This window comes from Myodes glareolus, chromosome 24 (genome assembly GCF_982192425.1).
Source record: "Myodes glareolus chromosome 24, mMyoGla1.1, whole genome shotgun sequence".
Lineage (NCBI taxonomy): Eukaryota > Metazoa > Chordata > Mammalia > Rodentia > Cricetidae > Myodes > Myodes glareolus.
In genome coordinates this window covers 19867040-19888167 of record NC_142049.1, presented here as the reverse complement: position 1 = coordinate 19888167, position 21128 = coordinate 19867040, and the positions used below count along the sequence as shown (strand labels likewise).

The 21128-nt window shown below is 37.2% G+C and overlaps 1 protein-coding gene across 1 annotated transcript in view; it reads left to right on the top strand.

The window, feature by feature from the left end:
* The window catches only part of Agbl1 (AGBL carboxypeptidase 1), a 723788-nt gene that overhangs the window by 377255 nt on the left and 325405 nt on the right, over nt 1–21128 (top strand). The window contains exon 19 of the mRNA XM_087901337.1: nt 18087–18263. Within this exon, the coding sequence (XP_087757463.1) occupies nt 18087–18263 (177 nt within the window). The remainder of the gene's footprint in view (nt 1–18086; nt 18264–21128) is intronic.

The window sequence follows — 21128 nt, the reverse complement described above, 5'->3', positions numbered from 1 at the left end:
TAGGAAGCACAACACAAGCAATGTTTAAAGAGAATTATTTAAAAAAGAAACAGAACTTTTATGAACTGATGATGTGGTATTCTTATGTATAAAATTCTAAGGAATCCTCAAACATAGACTATTGCCTAGCAATGGAGAAAGAAATGCAATTAATATAACATTTGGTGTGGTATCTCTGTATAGACAAAAAATAATTCAGAAACAAAATCCAGAAGTAAAATCCATTTGCAGCAGTATCAAAATAAAAATAATTAGTAGTAGGTTTAATAGAGAAAAGTTAACATGTTAAAACTGCAAAAACGGTGATAGGAATTGAAGGACATCAAAATAAATGGGAGTTACACAAACTTAACATATTGAAAGATCGAATATTTTTGAGATGAAATTGTCTTCATACTTTCTATAGATTCAAAACAATTCCTCTTGAAATCTCAGCAGGCCTTTGTATTGATATTGACAAGTCAATCTTAAACAAAGAGAACTAGACTAGTCAAAGCAATTTTGAAAGAGAATAATCTTAGTGGGTTATTTATATGATCGCAAAACTTAAGAGGAACCTGCAGAGTTCAAGAATATGTCATCTTGACAAGCTGGTCAAAGCGTCCCAGTTTTGACTGCATTTTGCCTGAGAAACTTTTATGTGACATTAGGTACACTGGTATGTAAAATTGGTATGCAAACCAAACACTTTATGAAATTAATTTATAAAGTAAATTTATTTTGAAATAATTATAATACATAATTTTAATTTCTTTAAGTATTATTAAAGTTGCATACTAATGAGATAGATGTGCTTGTAATTATCATATAATTATATGATTTCCTCTCTTGTCCCCTTCCAAGCCCTCCATATACCTCTCCTTGCCTTCTTTCAAATTAGTAACCATTTTTTCATTAACTGTTGTTATATACATATATGTCTGTGCATATATATTCCTAAATATAACCTGTTCTGTCTGTATGTTTTCATAACAGGACATTTTCTAGTAGATAACCAATTGGTGTACTCTTGCCTGGGGAAATCTTACTCTTATACATATAATTCCTTACTTATCTGTTGTTTGTGTAGGGTTGAGGCCTTGTGGTTTGTCCCCATCCACTTTGGGGTTATTTTAATGTTATCTTTGTTCAGCTCACGTATAGGCAGTCATACTGGCAAGCCTTTATGGGTGTAGCTTCTGACATTACTAGGAGACAAACGCTCATGGCTACCTCCCTGATACCCTGGCTCTTGCTATCTTTCTATCCGATCTCCTGCAATGTTTTCTGAGCTTAGGTGCATGAATTGTTTTGTAGATATATCCACTGGGACAAAGCTTCACAGCCTTGCATTTTAATTGGCTATAGTTTTCTGTAACAGTCTCCTTTTGCAAAGAGAAGTTTCATTGGTGAGAATGAGGACTATACTTATTTGGTTATACAAATATTTAGTTTGTAGTTGGGACTATACTCGGTCACTATAGAGATAGTTATTGGTTTCTCATTCAAGATCTATGCTTTTCCTAGCTTTTGGTAGTTGGCTACCTGTACCAGTACCAGGCATGATTTCTGTCTTTTTGAGGAGATCTAAGTCCAATTAGGGAGCTGTTGGTTTTTGCCAATGTATGTGTACCACTATTAAACCTTTAGAACAATCATGTCTTTAGAGTAATCACTGTTGTGTCTCACAGGTGCAACAGCTGTTTAGAGCTGTTATTTGTTTCCTTCGCAAGCCTGTTTAGTGCCTTCTGGTCTCATGTAAGCTAGCACCCAGGAAGAGGCATCAGGTTAGTTCTACCTCACCCATCTCTGGACCCTGGGTCTGAAGTACGTGCTATTTTCTGCATTAGGGAATTACTGTCTGCCTCAGAGGACAATAAAGGGCAACAGTAATAGCCTATAATGTTTTGGGAGTCTCTTGGCAACTCTGTCCAACAACTCTAGAGTTGTTTGATGTTAGGGTTTTTGTTAGATGGTATTCAGGGATTAGGGAGAGTGGAGTGTTGTCAGCTCAGATGAGAAAAAAAAAATTTTTAAACTGGCCATACACAAATTCACGTATTATAATTTTTGTTGTTGTTTTTAAGTAGATAGTAAATAGCATGGCTCTTTAAGATTTTTTTCAGACATAGTTACTGTTTTATACCCTCACACCTTCTTGTTCTGCTTTTATCTCCCTGCTTCTCCCTAAGCATAGACCCTCCCCCGTTTACTGTTTTCATGCTCAGATTGCTTGTACCGTGATACTTTCCGCTCTATTGCTCCCCGACTCTCACTATCCTGGCGGTGGTCTGCTTTTATCTTTTTGGTTTCTCAATCACTCCAGGGTATATACTCACATATGAAGATTTAGAACTAGGAACCTCTGATGAGAAAGAACATGTGACATTTGTCTTTTGGGGTCCGGATTACCCCAATTACCTCAATATGATCTTTTCTGGTCCTACCCTTTAACCTGCAAAGTTTGTGATTTTACTTTGCTTTATAGCTGAATATTATTCCATACTGGGTAGGGCCACATGTTTATATCCACTAATCAATTGTAGAATAATTAGGGTGTTTCCATTTTCTAGCTATTCTGAGTAGAAAAGCAAAAAACATGACTAACCAAGTATCTATAGAGTAGAATGTTTAGTCCTTTGGGTAGGCGTATACCAACGAGTGATATAGCTGGAAAATATGGTAACTTTATTTGAGCTCTTTGAGAATTTCCCACACTGATTTCCATAGTGGCTATATCTGTTCAGAATCCCATCAACAGAGAACAAGGATGCTTCTCTCGTCCACCACAATCCTTCCAGCATTTGTTGTAGATTGTTTTGCTGACTTTTGCCATTCCGACTGGAGTAAGATGAAATCTCAAAGTTGTCTTGATTTGAATTTTCCTAATCTCTAGGAATGTGGAAAATTTTTTGAAATTCTTTTTAGTCATTTTTTTTCTTTTGAGAACTCTCTGTTCAGTTCCCAGGTCTATGTTTTTGAATTGGTCCATATATATATTGTTAGTGCTTTGAGTTACATATGTATTCTGGATATTAATCTTCTACCAGATGTATATCAGATGTATTGTCTCCTATTCCATAGACTTCCTCTTCACTGCTTTGATTGTTTCTTCAGCCATAGAGAAGCTTTGTCAGTTTTTACAAAATGCCACTTCTCAATTGTTGGTCTTAATTTTGAGAGTTAACAAAGTCCAACTCAGAACATGTTTTACCTAGATAATGTAGGAGGGTACTGACTATTATTTCTTCTAGAATTTTCAGTGTTTTAAGCTCTATTTTAGGCTTTTAATCCACTTGGAGATAAATTTTGTGTGTAGTGATAGGTATGAGTCTCATTTGAGTCTTCTGCCTGTGGACACCAAGATCCAGAACCATTAGTTAAAGATGCTTTCTTTTTTCTAGCTTATGTTTTTGAATTATTTGTCAAATAGTAAGTGGCTGAAGTTATGTGCATTCATGCTTGGGCATTGAATCTTTAAGTAGCTTTTGGCAAAATGGTCATTTTCACAATATTGACTATACCCATCCATAGTACTGAATGTCTTCCCATTTTTAGCTCCTTTCTCTATCTCCTTTTCCACGGGTTTGATGTTTTCACTGTCGAGGTCTTTCACCTCCTTGACTACGTTTATTACTAGATAGTTTGTTTTTCTGGAGGCTATTCTGAACGGGAGTGTGTCCATGTGATCACTTGCTTTGTACGTTTATTGTCACATAGAAAAGCTATCGATTGATTCTATGCTGTGGCACGTTGCTGAATCTGTCATTTCTAGAATTTTCTTGTAGCTTTTGATGGGTCTCTACCATACAGTATCATGACTTCTGCAAATGTTTGCTTTCTTTCCATAATTTTACCCATTTAATTTCTTTCTCTTGTCTTATTGATCAAGTTATTACCTTGATCACACCATTGAAGAGGGCTGGGATAATGACCATACCCATCTTATTCTTGACTTCCGTGGAATTGCTTCAAGCTTTTCTCCATTTAGGATAATGTTGGTTATAGGGTGTGTGTGTGTGTGTGTGTGTGTGTGTGTGTGTGTGTGTATACATATACATATATATATATATATACACATACATACATACACGCACATACATATACATGTCAAGGACTTTTTCCATGTCTATTGAGTGATTATTTCATTTTTGTTTTTCTGTCAGTTTGTATGTGATTTATTACACTTATTGACTTGCATATCTTGATATGTACCTGCATTTCAAGGATAACACCATGGTGTGTAATCTTTTATTTTTGATGTTTATATGTAGTATTACTAAGTATTCGATTGAGCAATTTTAATTTTATCTTCATCAAGTTATTGGCCGTAGTTTTTTCTCTTTCCTTTTCCTTTTTTCTTTTCCTTTTCTTTCCTTTCTTCTCCTTTCCTTCCCATCCCCTTCCCTCCCTTCACTTCTGCTTCCTTCCTTCCCCCCTCTTCCTTTTCTTTGCTGTGTCTTAACATGCTTTTGTTATTAGAAGTGGTTTAGAGTGATACTGTTGCTTGCTCTCTTTTTTAATAGTTTAAGAAGGATTGACTGTAGATCTTCTTGAAAGTCTGCTGTTAATGCATGTGCTACTGGATTTTTTCCCTTCAGATGGAAGAATTTCTATTACCATATAAATCTCTTCATTTTGTTATGGGTCTGTTTATCATTTTTATTAATTAATAATTATTTTTTAATTAGTATTTTATTTGTTATGGGTCTTTTATCATTTTTTATTAACTAAGTGATTTGGATGAATCTAAAAATTCATCTATTTCTTTTAGGTTTTCTAACTTAACGAAGAACAGGTTTTCAAATCATTCCCTTATAATATTCTGAATTTTTGTTAGTGTTTATTGTAAAGATTCCTTGTTAATTTATGGTTCTGGTCATTTGTGTCCTCTCCTTTTCTTTTTGTTAGTTGGAACAAAGGTCTGTCAATCTTGTTTTTCTTCTCAAAGAAGCAGCTGTTAGCTTTGATTTTATTTTATTTTTTTTGTTTCTATTTTGTTGATTTCTGCTCTGATACTTATTATTTCTTGCTGCTGACTGATAGTTTGTTCTAGATTTTCCAAATTTTTGAGTTTCATCATTAAGTCATTTATTTGTGCTCCTTCCGATTTTTGAATGTAGGTACCTAGAACTATAAATTTCCTTCATAAGACTGCTTACAATGTGTCCCAGAGGTTTTGTTGTATTGTGTTTATTTTTTCATTTGTTTAGGAAATTTTTTAGTCTTTCTTGATTTTTTTCTTTGACCCATACATCACTCAGTAATAAATTGTTTAATCTTCATGAGTTTGTGTGATTTTTTTTTTCTGTCAGTTTTAAGTTTTATCACCTTGTTGTCAGATAGGCTGCAAGGAGTTATTTAAGTCTTGTTGAACCTGTAAAAATTTGTTTTGTGTTTTAGGATATGGTCTATTTTAGAAAAGCTCCAATACACTGCTGCACAGAATATGTGTATTCTTTGGTGATTGTGGGTGTATTCTGAATAATCTCTGAAATCCAGTTGGTATATGATGTCATTTATTCTGGTGTTTCTCTTTATTTTTATGACATGTCTGGTAGAAAAAGTGAGGTATTTAAATCATCTACATCTAATGGACTGATGATAAACTATGTTTTTAAATCCAGTAGAAGATTTTTAATGAAATTATATGCACTACAGCTTGGTAAATATATGTTTAAGATAGAACTGTTTTCTTGGTTAACAGTTCACTTGATTATAATGAAGTATATGTCTTTATCTAATCTTGAAGTATATTTGGTCAGATACTGAAATAATGATGATATGCAGAATACTAGATATTTTTTCAACACAGATGTGTGAAGCATGGATTTCTTCTTTTAACAAATTATAGGCAGATAGGCAGGTGACAAGAAATTAAAGTAAAGAGTAAGTATTAGAATAGCAGTATTAATTGTGAGTTAAGACAGGAAGAAAAACCCCACTGATTCTTCTTGGGCACAAGATTGATTAGATTATCCTGACTGATTTCTGTAGGCATGTTTTTGAGTTAAAAATCAGATGATCCGTGTTAGAAACTTGCATGAAAGAAAACATCTCATGAGAAAACTTTTAGTTCAAATGTGACTTCAAGAAAATTTGAAAGAACTCAGAGCCACCAATTCTGAGAGAATTGAAAGGTGTGGATGATTGAGCACTGTGTTGAGATGCACTGAAATCTGCAGTCGGAGGAGGCCATTTGTTCCCAGCCGCCCAGCTAGCTTAGACCCGAAATAATCACACAGAAACTGTATTAATTAAATCATTGCTTGTCTCATTAGCTCTAGCTTCTTATTGGCTAATCTCTTACATATAAATTTAACCCAATTCTATTAATCTGTGTATCACCACTTGATAGTGGCTTACCGCTCCATGTCTTCTCTCTGACTCCGCCCTTTTTTCTTCCAGCATTCAACCTAGCTTTCCAGGCCTACCTAAGCTCTGCCTTGCTATAGGTCCAAAGCCATTTCTATTTTCATTGATGGTAATCACAGCACACAGAGGAGACTCCCACATCAGAAATCAGGCCTGGTGCAAATTGCTAAGCAAGCTTTTCTTCTTACTGACATTTTCAGTCATTAATCCTCTTCATAGATTTCTAATTATAACGAGTGATGGAGATAAGAATGTTCCATACTCCTCCCACAGTGCCAAGTCTGTGCCAAGCACCAGTGCAAAACTTCACATTGCAATATATTAATATACTTAGTATTTCCAGCTATAGTTTATGCTACACTAGTGTACATCATTAGATGTTGCTTTAAAATATTTGTTGAGTGAGTAAGTATTTTTTCCAACATCCAGTTTCACATACAAGGGAAAAGGGATACAGAATAAATTGCATTGTTATAGATTGTATTAAGAACTAGGATTTGGGGGGCTGGAGAGATGGCTCAGTGGTTAAGAGCATTGCCTGCTCTTCCAAAGGTCCTGAGTTCAATTCCCAGCAACCACATGGTGGCTCAAAACCATCTGTAATGAGGTCTGGTGCCCTCTTCTGGCTTGCAGGCATGCATGCAGACAGAATATTGTATACATAATGAATAAATAAATATAAAAAAAAGAACTAGGATTGGGAAAGCACAGTTTAAATCTCTGACCCCTGAGATCCTGTATTTAAAGGGTATGCTGTGTTGGGGAGAAAAAGAATAATGAGTCAAATGACTTTGCAGCTTCAAATTCAAAAGATATTTAAAGCAAGAATAAATTCTTATTTGGAACATGAAAAGCAATAGATTGCCTTAGTTAAAGAAGGGACATATATCACGTAAAGAGGGGCTTTAAATATTTATTAATCTTGGAAGGCTGGAGTTGGGAGCTGTTATTTCCTTCTTTCAGATTTCATTAGCAGCAAACTGTGTTCTGAACATTGCAATGGTGAACATAAATACACACACTTCTAAGTGTCCTATTACGACATCCTTGCCACATTATTAACCCAAAGGGAAAAAAATACATTTGGATCTTGCAAAGCTGATTTCAGGGTTCCTCCCTAGAAATGAGCTCTGACACACATCCTATCTGTAGAAGGCCAAATATACCTTTGAGGGTTCCCTTCTTTGAATTTTGAAACTGAGGTTAGTTTGGAAAGAGTAATCAGAAATCAAATGAAGTAAATTATAGCTTGGGTTTCTAAACTGCTCCTTGAAACCCTAATGATTGAGTTCAAATCAACATTTATCTCTCAGCTAAGGTTGCACCTGGCTCTGCTCTTTCTGGCCAGGTGTGATTCCATGTCTATGAAAAGATTCTGGTTTAGTTTTTTTATAATGCTCTCAGGTCTGGGCTGAACTAATAAGGGACGGGTAACTCTCCCACTTAATAGAGGGTGAGCCCAGGACTCAGGGAGGCAGAGAAGCTTATGTAAGTCACAGATCAGCTGGATTGTCCTTTACATTTGTCTGTCTGGCTCTAGTCTACCTGCTCTTCACCCCAGGCTCTGATGCCTCATATTTCGTGTTCAAGCAGGCTTTGAGGTTAGAATCCTCAGTCTCTGTTCTTAGACCCACTACTAGAAAATAAGGAGAGCCAGAGAAGGAAGTTTTTCATAAAGTAAGTTTATAATGCTAAAACATAACAAGTTGATATGTGGGCTGCCTATCCATGTGGGGGCACATGCTATCTTATTCAAATCTTTTTATACCTTTGTGGGATAATAAGGCTCCACTTAGATTTTTTTGAGCTCATCTGTTTCCTGCTCATGTTAGTAATACAAAAACACTTCCAGTTTAGAAGAGCCATCATTGCGTTTCTCCCAGACACAGATGTATTTACTAAGATAAAAAGAAAAATGAAGAGACCGAATGAAAATTTTCTATAATTGTCACAATTTTGAGTCAAATTTTTAATGAATGGATAAGCTACAGCTGGGGAAATGTAAGCAGGATGATTCCCCATTTCACCTTATAAATCCTCTGTCCCAGGCTTCAGCAGAGCGATCACAGCTCGTTAAGGTCCCCAGGAAACATGAAGTTAATTGAAATGTTTGGTCATCTCTACAGAGGTATATGAGCTAACAAAACTGGCTTCACTTAGTGTCAGCTCCAGGAACCACAGATCCTGGAAACTCAGACAATGTTACACAGAAGGAATACAAAAATGCTGGGGCTAGAAATACCATTTTCCAACTATTGAAAATCAAAAATAAGTTGCCAAAAGAAAACAGGGGAGAGAACTCTACCTTACTTTTGTCTAAGAAAGCACACACACACACACACACACACACACACACACACACACACACACTCCTGGCCTCTTCAGAAATCTTTCGACCAAAAAAAAAAATAGAGGAATAAAATATTTAAAGTGTTCATCCCCAAACCCCACTAGACTATAATTCTTGAACTGCTAAAATTATGCTTTAAAAGTGAAGACAAAATAAAGGCATTTTCCCATAAACAGACTTTGAAGAAATTTGTCCTTGTTCCAAGTTATGAAGACAAGTTACATAGAACTTTGGAAGGATAGATATATATCCTTATATAATATATTCTGGGTCTATATAAAGACAGAAAGAGCACTGAAGAGGAAATAGGTAACAATGAAATGAAATGAATCTTTTATTTATTTCTTTATTAATTTAACAGATGACAATTATTAAAATATATTAACAACAATGTATTTGATAATCTGAGCTTAAACAAACCTGCTTGCATGTAGTGAAATTTATGACAGGGATGGTACAAAAGAGGAGAAAGGAGAAGTAATTAAAGTCACTGCTACTACTTTTGAGGTGTCGGTCTAATATTTGCTAGTGTGTTTGTATCAGTTATAAGTGGATATTGCACACTAAACAACAGCCACAAAACCAAGTGGAAAAGATCCGCTATACTAAAAAGGGGAAAAATGAGTGGTATAAAATGTTTGCTTTATATTTGCTGACAGTAATCAAAATAAAGCAGTAGTAACTAATAATAATTTCAGACAAAGGAAACCTCAAAAAAAGTAAAGCTATTATGGATAAAGAATGGCGATGCGTTAATGCTAAATGAATAAATTTTCTCAGAACAAGTGACAGTTAATAGCATGTGTGTGCTCGATCACATAAAGTCCAAGAGGAAAATGAAGCAAAGTACACGAGACTTGCAAAGAGAAGATGCAGCTGCTAATACAGCTGCAGATTGCACAACTTCTCTATCAGCAGACAGATGAAGCAGGAAAAAACAAGCACCATCCATCAACAGATGCAATTGATCTTTAGAGAGAGATTTATCCAAAGTCACAAAATAGACGTAGTTTTTAAGCCCACATGAAACACTCACCAGCGCAGATCACTTTGCATGCTATAAAACAGATTTTAGTCCCATTCAATAGGAGTCACTCCATGCCAGGCATTATAAATGTCTTGGGAGGCCATGGAACCTAGAGGAGAACCCATTACAGCCGCCACTTTCCTAAGCTAGGATAAGTCTCTAAGGGCTTTCTCAACGAATGTAGCTCTCGTCTCTCATCAAAGAAGCTTCTTTTCTTGTAGCAGTGTTCACTGTAGAAAACGGCATCTATTCAAAACATAGACATCAGCTGACTGTGGGACACCTGTCCCCAGGTATTTACAACACAACCACCACCCTGAAGCTCATGGAACAACAGGGAAGATGGAAAGACTGTAAGAGTCACAACACCAGGACGTCAGCTATGAGATCATACCTTAAAAACTGGAAGGAAGGAAGGAAGGAAGGAAGGAAGGAAGGAAGGAAGGAAGGAAGGAAGGAAGGAAGGAAGGAAAGGAAAACACCATGTGGAGGGGACTAATAGGTAAGAGGAGGTGGATCTGAGAGGATTTGGGGTGAGTGCGAACTAGATTGTATGGGGACATTAGAGATGATTCAGTACTCAAGGACACTGCACTTGTAGAGGATCTGAGTTGGGTCCCTAGCACCCACGTTGTAGTTTACAGTTCTCAGCAACTCAGGCCACAGGGGACCCTCCTTTCTGGCCACAAGGACACTGCATGCATGTAGTATATAAGCATACATGTGGAAAAAACACCCCCCACACAAATTTATAAAATACATTTTTGAAAAGATACATTATGTGGCTCAACAAATTAATACAAATATTATTTTGAAAAATGAGAGAAGTCACAATATGTTCTAATGCAATAAAATTAATCTATCCATCAATAGGAAGATAGTTGTAAAATTCGAAACTCAGGAGGAACAGTAACAGACTTATAAATAACAGATGCACCAAAGAAATTTTCAGAAATATTAGAAAATATTTGAACTAGATGAAAATAAAATTTCTAAAATTTTGTAGCATGATAAATTCTATACATACATGAATATGTATTGTGCTGCATGTATATATAAAGCAAAGAAGAAAATCCTAAAATCACCCATCTAACCACACATCTTAGGAAATTAGTAAATGGGCAAATTAAGTGAAAACAAAACATAAAGTAGGGAATGCTTTTAAATTAGGGAATATAAATCATATTACACTTATTTTAATAGATATGATTTTAATTTGTATAAAGTACTAGAACATAAATTAGAAAAACTGAAAACAGGAAATCAAAAGATGAAGTCAGTTAAAGCAAAAGATCAATGTTGGGAAAATCAACAAAAGTGTTCAGTTTTGGTTAAGGCTAAGGAGAAAGCAAATCAGAGGACAAATTGCTGACCTCAGAAATGGAAGACAGCACATAGAAATTCTGTACACATTGAATGGAAAAGAATTGAATACTGTGAAATGTTTTTATCCATAAATTTAATCATCCAGACAAAATGATCCAATTTCTTGAGAAACAAAAACTACCAAAGTTCACTGAGTCTGAATAGATTATCTGAACAGGCCTACATATGAAAGATGTTTAAGTGATAATAAAAAATAAAAAATTCATAACCTACTTAAACAAAAAGAATCTGACCCAGATGGATTCATTAGTGAATTTTGCAAAACATTTCACAGAGAAATTGTACCAATTTCTATAATTGCTTTCTGAAAATCAAAACTGGGGGAATGCTTTTCAAATAATTTTGTGAGGTCATGCAAAGGTATAAGAAGAAAAGAAAAATAGATCAATATCTCTCATAAAAAAACTTCAAAATTCTGAAGGAAAATGTTACAATGTCAAACATAACAGTATATATATATAATTACATGCCATAACCAAGTAAAATTTTTCATATGTTTTCATAGCTAGTTCATAATTAGAAAATTAATTTGTATAAATCATCATATCAAAAGACTAAGAGGGAAAATCATTTTACCATATAATGGATTCAGATAAAATACTCGACAAAAGCTAACATTCTTTCCTCCATACTAACAGAGGCCCAGTTCTCAACTTGACAAAGAATATTTTAAAAAATATGTATAGCTAACATGTATCTTTAATGCTCAGAAACAGAAACTTTTCTCACTATTCAAGAAAAATAAGCCCAGCAAGAATGTTCCTTCTCACCGCTTCATTTCAGCATCATGCTGAAAATTTTAGCAATGCAGCAGGACAAGGAATGCAAGTAAAAGCATGCTGATTTGAGCAAGCGTTGTAGGAATATGGCAGCATAAAAGGCTAATGTACAAAATTCTGTTGCCTTCCTATAAGTCAGCATTCAGCAAATGGATTTGAGATTTACAAGCTCAATACTAAGCTGAGTGGTGGTGGTGCACCCCTTTAATTTCAGCACTTAGGAGGCAGAGTCTTGTGAATCTTTGAGTTTGAGGCCAGCAGGGTCTACAGAGTGAGTTGTAGGACAGCTGAGGCTACATAGAGAAGCCCTGTTTCAAAATAATAATAATGGTGATGATAATGATAATCCAATGGTAGACAGAGAAAGGAGGATTTGCTAGTAATCGCTACTCTCAGAAGACTGGTATAGGAGAAAAGCTGTGAGTTTGAGGCCAGTGTGGTCTACATAGGGAGTTCCTGACCATACTGGTGGTGTACAGAGTAGGGTTCTTTCTCAGCACTCTCTCTCTCTCTCTCTCTCTCTCTCTCTTTTTCTTCTCTCTCTCTCTCTCTCTCTCTCTCTCTCTCTCTCTCTCTCTCTCTCTCTCTCTCTCACACACACACACACACACACACACACACACCCCTTACTGCCATTTTCATTATTACCCCATACAATGAAATCCTTGGGTGTCAATCTAACAAAACAACATTTATACATTGTATACAAAGAGAACTATAAAATGTGATGAACAAAATAAATAGAACCTAGAGACTAAAAAGCATTTGCATTTGTGGATAGAAAACTCAGCATTGTCAAGCTTTCAGTTCTCCCCACTTTAAACTATAGATTTAATGCCTGTCAATCAAAATGTCAGCAAAGTACATTGTAGGCATCAAAATGGAGGGGCAGAAGACCCAGAGTAGTTCAGAAAATACATATGAGGAAAACGCAGTTGGAATTCTGGAGCTGCCTCACTTTAAGGCTTACCACAAACTGAGAATACAAGACAGGAAGGTAATGATCCAGGGTTAGGTAGATAGGTCATAGGGGGAATTTACAGTGTCACGAAACAGACCCACGTAAGCAGTTCCTCATCCTTTACAGAGGAGTCAGGCAATACGACAAAGACAGTATTTTCAATAAATGGATCAATTAAAAAAATGGAGATCTTGATGCAAAATAAAAAGAATCTAAACATAGATGCATATCTTTCACAGAATTAATTCGAAATGGATTAATGATTGTCTTAGTGTTCTATTGCTGTGAAGAGACACCATCATCAAAGACACTCCTGGAAGAAAGCATTTAACTGGGGTCTTGCTTGAAGTTTCAGAGGATTAATCTATGTCCACTATAGTGGGGAGTAAGCCTGCAGGCAGGCTTGGTACTGAAGCAATAGCTGAGAGCTTTACAACCTGGTTCAAGGGCAACAGGCACAGAGAGAGAGAGAGAGAGAGAGAGAGAGAGAGAGAGAGAGAGAGAGAGAGAGAGGTTGATTGTTATGTGCTTTTGAAACCTCACAGCCCACCCCCCAGTGACACACTTCCTCCAACAGGTCATACCTACTCCAAGAAAGCCACACCTCCTAATCCTTCTAATCCTGCTCCATTAGTTCCACTCCCTGGCGACAAAGCACACAAATATAAAAGCCTATAAGGCTGTTTTCATTCTCATTACACTGACCGAAGTGTAAAATGAAAAAGTACAAAATTTTCCAGAAGATAACAGCAGGGGAATATGTAGATGATAAGGACCATGGACTTGTCAATCAACCTTGGTATTGTGCCCCTCCTTGCCACCATACTTTTAAGATGTAACATCAGTGGCATAATCCTTAGGAGAAAAAAAATCAAAAAGCTAGAATTCATAAAATGTTTATGTTCTGCTCTGAGAAAAAAATTCTGTTACAAGGATAAAAATGGAAGAAAGAGAATAGAGAAAATTATTTCAAAATACATATGAAAGAACAATGTTATGGACTATCATTTATAACACAGTTTATGTAAGGCCTTGGAAGTTATGTAAAAGAAAAGCCCTTCTCAGCTGGAAAATGAAAAAAAAAACAAGTCCATATTTAAACATAAAATAGTGAAGATACTCACCAAAGATGATGCACAGGTGTCAAAAAATAAACCCACAAAAAAGCATTGATCTGTTCTATATCTCAGGGGACAGAAGATTAAAAATGTGCTATTATTACCACTTGTCCAAGCAACCAAAACCTGGAATGCTGACACCCAATTTCAAGAAGGATGTAGAATCACGGAGATGCTAGTTCATTGTTGGTGAAAATCCCAAAGGATACAACCACTTTGGAATAGAACTGTTGGTTCTTAGATATATTCTTGCTATTGAGTCCAGTACTGCATGCTTGTGATTAATCTAAAGAAACTAAAAGCTTAGATGCCCACAAAAACCTGTACATGTGTATTTATGGTAGCTTTATTTATAACAGCTAAATTTGAATAATCAGAAGATACATAATGAAATATTATTGAGTAATAAGGTAAAATAAACTGCCATAAATGTGAAGAATTGGAGTTAACTTAAGTGAGTGTTTCTAAGTTTCGGAAGTCAATCTGTAAAGTAGCCTGGTTCACCATTCTAGATTGGACAGAACTTTGAAGGCAGAGGAAGATCAGTTGTGGCCAAGGGTTTAGAGAAAAAAGAAGGTGGTAAGTGGCGCAAAAGCATTTGTTCTGGCAAGGAAACTCTACAGTGATACTGTAATGCTGGATAACTGTCAGGGAGCCTACTTTCTAAGCACTTACAATGTATGTTTTCAATAGTAAATCCTAATATCAACTCTGCCTATTGTTAATGTTTCAGTGTGAGTTCATCATTCAAAACAAATGGACCGTTTTGGTGGCAGATGTTATGGGAGGGTGTGGATGTCTATGGGAGGTCTCTGCATCATCTTCCTGATTTTGCCAGGAAACTAAACATGTCCTTTAAAAATGAAGTCATTGTAATGCTATAAATGTACATAAATAGGTTTATAATACAATGAGTTCTTATCTAAATAAAACTAAACTTGTTGCAACAAAGTAACACACTAATAATTAAAGTTCTTTCAAAATGTTCTCTATCACTTTATGTATAGTTATAGTATATCCATGCATATTAAATCAGTCCCCTATCAGCTCTATTAGAATATACTATCTGCATGCACAAAACGTAAGTACAAATGGATTAAAGACCTCACTATAAATCCAACCACACTGAAACTCATAGAAGAAAATGTGGGAAGTAGCCTTCAGTGCATGGGCACAGAAAGCCACTTTCTAAATATAACACCACTAGCCCAGACACTGAGAGCAACAATAAATAAATGGGACTTCACGAAACTGAGAAGCTTCTGTAAAGCAACGGACATAGTAAAGAAGACAAAAAGGCAGCCAGCCTACTGAATGGGAAAAGACCTTCACCAACCCCACATCAGACAGAGGACTGATCCCCAAAATATATAAAGAACTCAAGAAATTAGACATCAAAATTCCAAATAACCAAATTTAAAAGTGGGGTACAGACCTAAACAGAGAATTCTCAACAGAAGAATCTCAAATGGCTGAAAGACACTTAAGAAAATGTTCAACATCCTTAGCCATCAGGGAAACACAAGTCATCAAAATGACTATGAGATTCCATATTACACCTGTAAGAATGGCTAAGATCAAAGACACCAATGATAGCTTATGCTGGAGAGGATATGGCATAAGAGGATCACTCCTCCATTGCTGGTGGGAATGCAAACTTGTCCAATCACTCTGGAAATCAGTATGGGGGTTTCTCCGAAAATTGAGAATCAACCTTCCTCAGGACTCAGCAATACCACTCTTGGGCATATACCCAAAAGATGCTCAATCATACTACAAGGACATTTGTTCAACAATGTTCATATATAAATATCCCCCTGGGAAGAAGAAATAGACAAGATCTCCTGAGACAGTTGGGAGCATGTGATGGGGGTAGAGGGAGAAGGAAGGGAGGAAGGGGAGGAGGAGAAGAGAAGGGGAGGGGAGGAGAACTTGAGAGAAAAGGGTAGTTAAGATGAGGGACAAACAGAGAAGGAGAACAAGGAAGGAGATATCTTGATGGAGGGAGCCATTATGGAGCTTCCAAGAAATTTGGCACTAGAGAAATTCCCAGGAATTCACAAAGAAGACCCTAAGCAATAGTGGAGTAGGTGCCTGAACTGGCCTTGCCCTGTAGTCAGATTGATGACTATCTTAAATGCCACCATAGAACCTTCATCCAGCAACTGATGGAAACAGAGGCAGAGAGGCACAGTGGAGCACTGGACTGAGTTCCCAAAGTTCAGCTGAAGAGTGGGAGGACTAAGAATATGATCAAAGAGGTCAAGACCATGATGGTAATACCCACTGAAACAGCTTACCTGAGCTAATTGGAACTCACCAACTCTGGCTGGACAGGGAAGGAACAAGCATAGGGCCAAACTAGGTCCTCTGCATGTGAGTGACAGTTATATGGCTGGGAAAGACTGTGGAGCCACTGACAGAGTGACCAGGAATTACCACTACTGCTTGTATTGACTTTTGGGGAACCCATTTTCTTTGGATATATACCTTGCTCCGCCTAGATATAGTAAGGAGGGCATCGATTCTTTCTCAAAGCAGTGTGCCTTACATCTCTGAGGTGTGGATAGGGTGTGGCTTACAGGGGAGATAGAGGTAACAGGTGGAGGGGAAGGACGGGAAACTGGGATTGGACTATGAAATGAAAAAGATAGTTTTTCATAAAATAAAAAAGGATTCTATTTATTTCTGCAACCAGTATCATGAAGTGTTGTCGTGAGAAGCGTTTCTCAGTGTGTAGGGATGGATCTTCTTGTAAGATATACACCTGCCATCATGAGACTTACAAGGTCAAGGGGAAAGGTAAACTAAACAACTATTTATTATTGTTGTGAGGAACACTCTGAAGAAACCAGTGGAGTTAGAACTTACCTGGAGAGACAGAGGAGTGCACAAACACAAATAAAAATTAGCATTTATTTTTTCTTTTCAAAATGATCCATAGGCCTGGGAGCTGTGTGATAACTCAGTGGTCTTAATAAGTCACACAAATAATTATGGTGATAGACCTATAAAGTATATACTTTATATTGATGATTATATAATTAAGTTATATTAAATATGAGGACAAAAACATCAGAGAGATAAAGATTTACTGGATTTTCTAGGAATGACAAAGGAGCTGGATTTCTACCAGAGTAGTTTATATTTTCTTCTATAGAATTTGGCTAAAAGCCTGAATTTCTACTATTTGTTACATATTGTACACAATTTTATATCATATATTATTGTGCATATTCTGTGACGACTGAAGTGAAATGGACTTTTAATACTGCTAAGACCTGGGACTGCCTGTGTTTAGCGTTTCCGCTGACCCAAGTACTGTGTGTCCTATCGTTGCTTCTGAATTACCATCTCCTTGGGGGCGGACCTGGTGCCTAGGAGCCCCACTTGATTAATTGGAGTGGCAGGAGATTATCCATTCCTTCTAAATGGAGATTAAAAAGTCATGAATAAAAGAGTTTCACTCCTAGAAAAGGCGGGATATATGAACCCTAGGAGGATGGCGTTTTAGAAGTTTTCTAATTGATTCGGCTCCCGATTTATGACATGGAGGGTACAATGACAGAGTTCATTTGGGCAATTATATACTCACAGGAGATGAGTGCACTTTATATATTCATATGTTTGTATGGGTGAGGATTGTCAGTGGCTCTCAGAGATAAGCCCATTGTCCTCTGTCCTGGATGGAACTAGATGACGTCACTAGAAGTTGCATTTCTCTGTGACGTGTATAATTCTCGGATGGCACAATTTAGTGGTGTATGAAACTGGGTGCACGGTATCAGAGGAAAGGGGAGCCAAAACTCATGATGCTGAAGTAGACCAGGTTGGCTTTTAGATCCCATTCTGACTATCTCATAGCTGTGACTCTTAGGTTATTTATTTCTTTACTTGTCAAACCTCACAGTTTACATAGCAAAGTGGTAAAAATGTTGATATCTTTTTATTAGAATTAATGATATAGAGGAACATAGCCTTGTATTTGATGTATAGTCATGTTTAATAATACATGTTGAGAATCCATTTTTAAATAATGAATATTATTAACCACCCATAGTTTATCGCAATTTGTTTTTTATATTTATTTATTTATTTATTTAAATTATAGATGCTTCCTAAAATCCTGGACAAGCTAGCACCAGCATTCACCATGAACAGCTGCAGTTTTCTGGTGGAAAAATCACGAGCCTCCACTGCCCGGGTCGTGGTGTGGAGAGAGATGGGGGTTTCCAGAAGCTACACCATGGAGAGCAGCTATTGTGGCTGTAACCAGGGCCCCTATCAGGTATGTGAAGCTATTGGGCCCCTGCTATCTGCTCAGCTGCAGAACATAGAAATGAAAAGCAATAGCAGACCTGTCTTTCTCCCTTGCAAGGGGTAGGAAGCTTCCAGCTGGGTCTGGCCTCAGCCCTTCGCTGTGAAGAACCTGCTTCAGTGATTATTTTTATACCTGCAGCAGCAGCTCTGTTGATCCTGGAAATTATCTGTGCATGCCTTCCAATGCAGTCCTTCCATCAGCTCTCTGCACTATCAAGCGGCGGGGAGCCTCTCTCCAATCTGAACGACCAGTCATGACTGCTATATGCATGGAAATATGTTATCTTTTCCAATAACCAAGCTGCACATCATAGAGGGTCTAGGTCTATAGGTGCAATCAAAACATTTCGGCGCCGGGTGTTTTATGTGCCAGGGTAAACCAGCAGCTACCTACTGTCACCAGAGCACAGTGGAGCATGTGTTCACTATGAGTCCACTAGAATGTGTGTGTGTGTGTGTGTGTGTGTGTGTGTGTTGGTGCTGTGTTAGTGTTGAGGGAAAGCAGTCCTGTATAAATCATGTCCTTTCCACAGCTGTATTAACGGCATGAGCAGCTGGATCGCTGCTACAGCACACTGCTCTGGCTGCTCTTCCCATTCTCCCACAGAGAAGCATAAATAAGAGACGCAGTGACATTGCCAGGGTAATAGACTCTTTTAAATTTCTCAGGCAGGTTGACAGACTACTCCTTGGTGGGTTCCATTCAACCCCCCAAACTACCTGGACCTCACGAGCGCGAAAGCTCGTTGGGTGTTGGCTTTGAAATGCTCCTAGAACAGCCAGGAAACACTTGGCATCTGTCATGAGTTCGTAGAAATCTGTTAGCTATCACAGAGAGGTTAGGGACTGGCAGGTTATGAGATCTGCCTGTCTTCCCACCTGGCCAAAGGGAACTTGACCCAGGGCTATGGAACCATTCATTTTGTCTCACTAATTCTGTCTGTTAATTATTCTACACAGTGGCTTCAAAGAATTGCATTGTTACTGGATTAATGTTATTCAACTAATTAATCCAATTTTCTCTTGTTAATATCGATGCAAAATAGAAAGATTTGGGATCTTTGCACAGGCAGGCAAAGACCTCACTCCTCCATTTATCGAAAGGGCTGGAAGCTCATTGTTTCACATGCCTACGTACCTCCCCAATCAAAGGAAGGTATGAATGAGGATTGTTCTCCTTACAACACATGAGTTCTGTACATGTGAAAATGGTTGGAGATCATTTCATCAGGGTTTTCCTCATTTTATTGTCATTCAAAAACCTATGGTATCAGAAAAAAATAAGCCTGGAGTACTTTGATCCTGCGGCCTTTTAAATACAATATTTTATCTCTTTGCCATATGCCTTTTTATGGAAAGGGGGCAGTCATTCAAAGACATCTCATGCAACTTTTTACAGATGAATTGGATTGTTGACTTTCATTGACTTAGTTTCTCTGAGAACTTATTCAGCCTATAATTGGATTGTTGACTTTCATTGACTTAGTTTCTCCAAGAACTTATTCAGCCTAATTTCATCTGGTCACCTAGCTTCATCAATGCCATCCACTATGAATCAACTGGCCACTCAAAGGCCTTTCTGGCTGTGTGAAAACACAATAACTCACAGGTCAGGTTATCTCAGATCTTCATTTTCCATGTAACATATATAATGACTGTTAGCAATGACAAAGGATGAAAGATACACAGCCAATGGGCTGGCTTTCAGGCACTGACCCAATGTCTGCTCTGTGAAATTTTCCACATTGCCTTCATTTGAGGTCTCTTAAAGGAAGAATGGAGAGAGAACTGGCTACAGAAAGCCCCAACTGGGCCAGACCTGGTTTTGCTTTCACAGGCCCAGGCTCTATATGAAACACCTCTGTGAATGGATTGGTTTTCTCCTTCCCATTGTTTTCCTGTCCTTACACACACCATAGAGTCTCACTGAGCAGAATTACAGACGGTGAGCATGGTTGGGTGAGTAATTTTACATATGGGAGGGCCTATCTCGTAGGAAGGAAGCCAGCTCAGAGTTGGGTGTTTGGGTGATTTTTGTTTGAGGAATATCATAAAGTCTATGAGCTATAAAGCAGTATAGAAACTTTTACCCTGAACATATTGCAAATGATTTTTTTTTATATTGGGAAGCTGAGTCCCAGTTGGGTCTTGAGGTTATTATTCTAAGGTCATCTTTCCATTTTTTGTTTAGCATTACCATTTATCCAAAAGATTGAGGATACTTAAATACACCCATGAGGGGCATTCCTTCCTTCCTTCATAAGAATATAAATATTTTTGCAGTTTCTCTGGTTAACGTGGCTTTAAAGCAGTTCCAATCATTTCTCCCCCAGCACACTAAGTACCTGATTTGTTAGTGGTGAAGTGAAATAGCATTTCTTACGGTGACATTTATGCTGGGGCTACATTAAAGAACATTAGCCAATACATTCAGATAATTATTATTAATATAATATTTTTCTCTTCTATTTTCCAGTCTACAGTCTGGATAGTTTTAAAGAAATCTCCTGCTTATATCTCTTTGAGACACAGTTTCTGCTCTAGTTGTATAGTTAGATCCAAAATTTGTGTTTAACCTGGAAGTTCCACCTAGTGAGGGAATTACTTTACCTACTGGGGCCTGGCCTGAAGCTCTCACATCTTCTGAGGCAGAAAAGAAAACGGAATGAACAACCATTCAGAGCTCATGTTTTAAGAGGTGTCTAGTTGATACGGACATCTGTTTACTTTTTTCTGAATGTTTGTAACTTGGGGTCATATCCATCATGTGCTTCTACATACAGAGGCAAGTATCTAGGTTTCATGGGTTGCTAATGGCTACGGAGTTTGACAC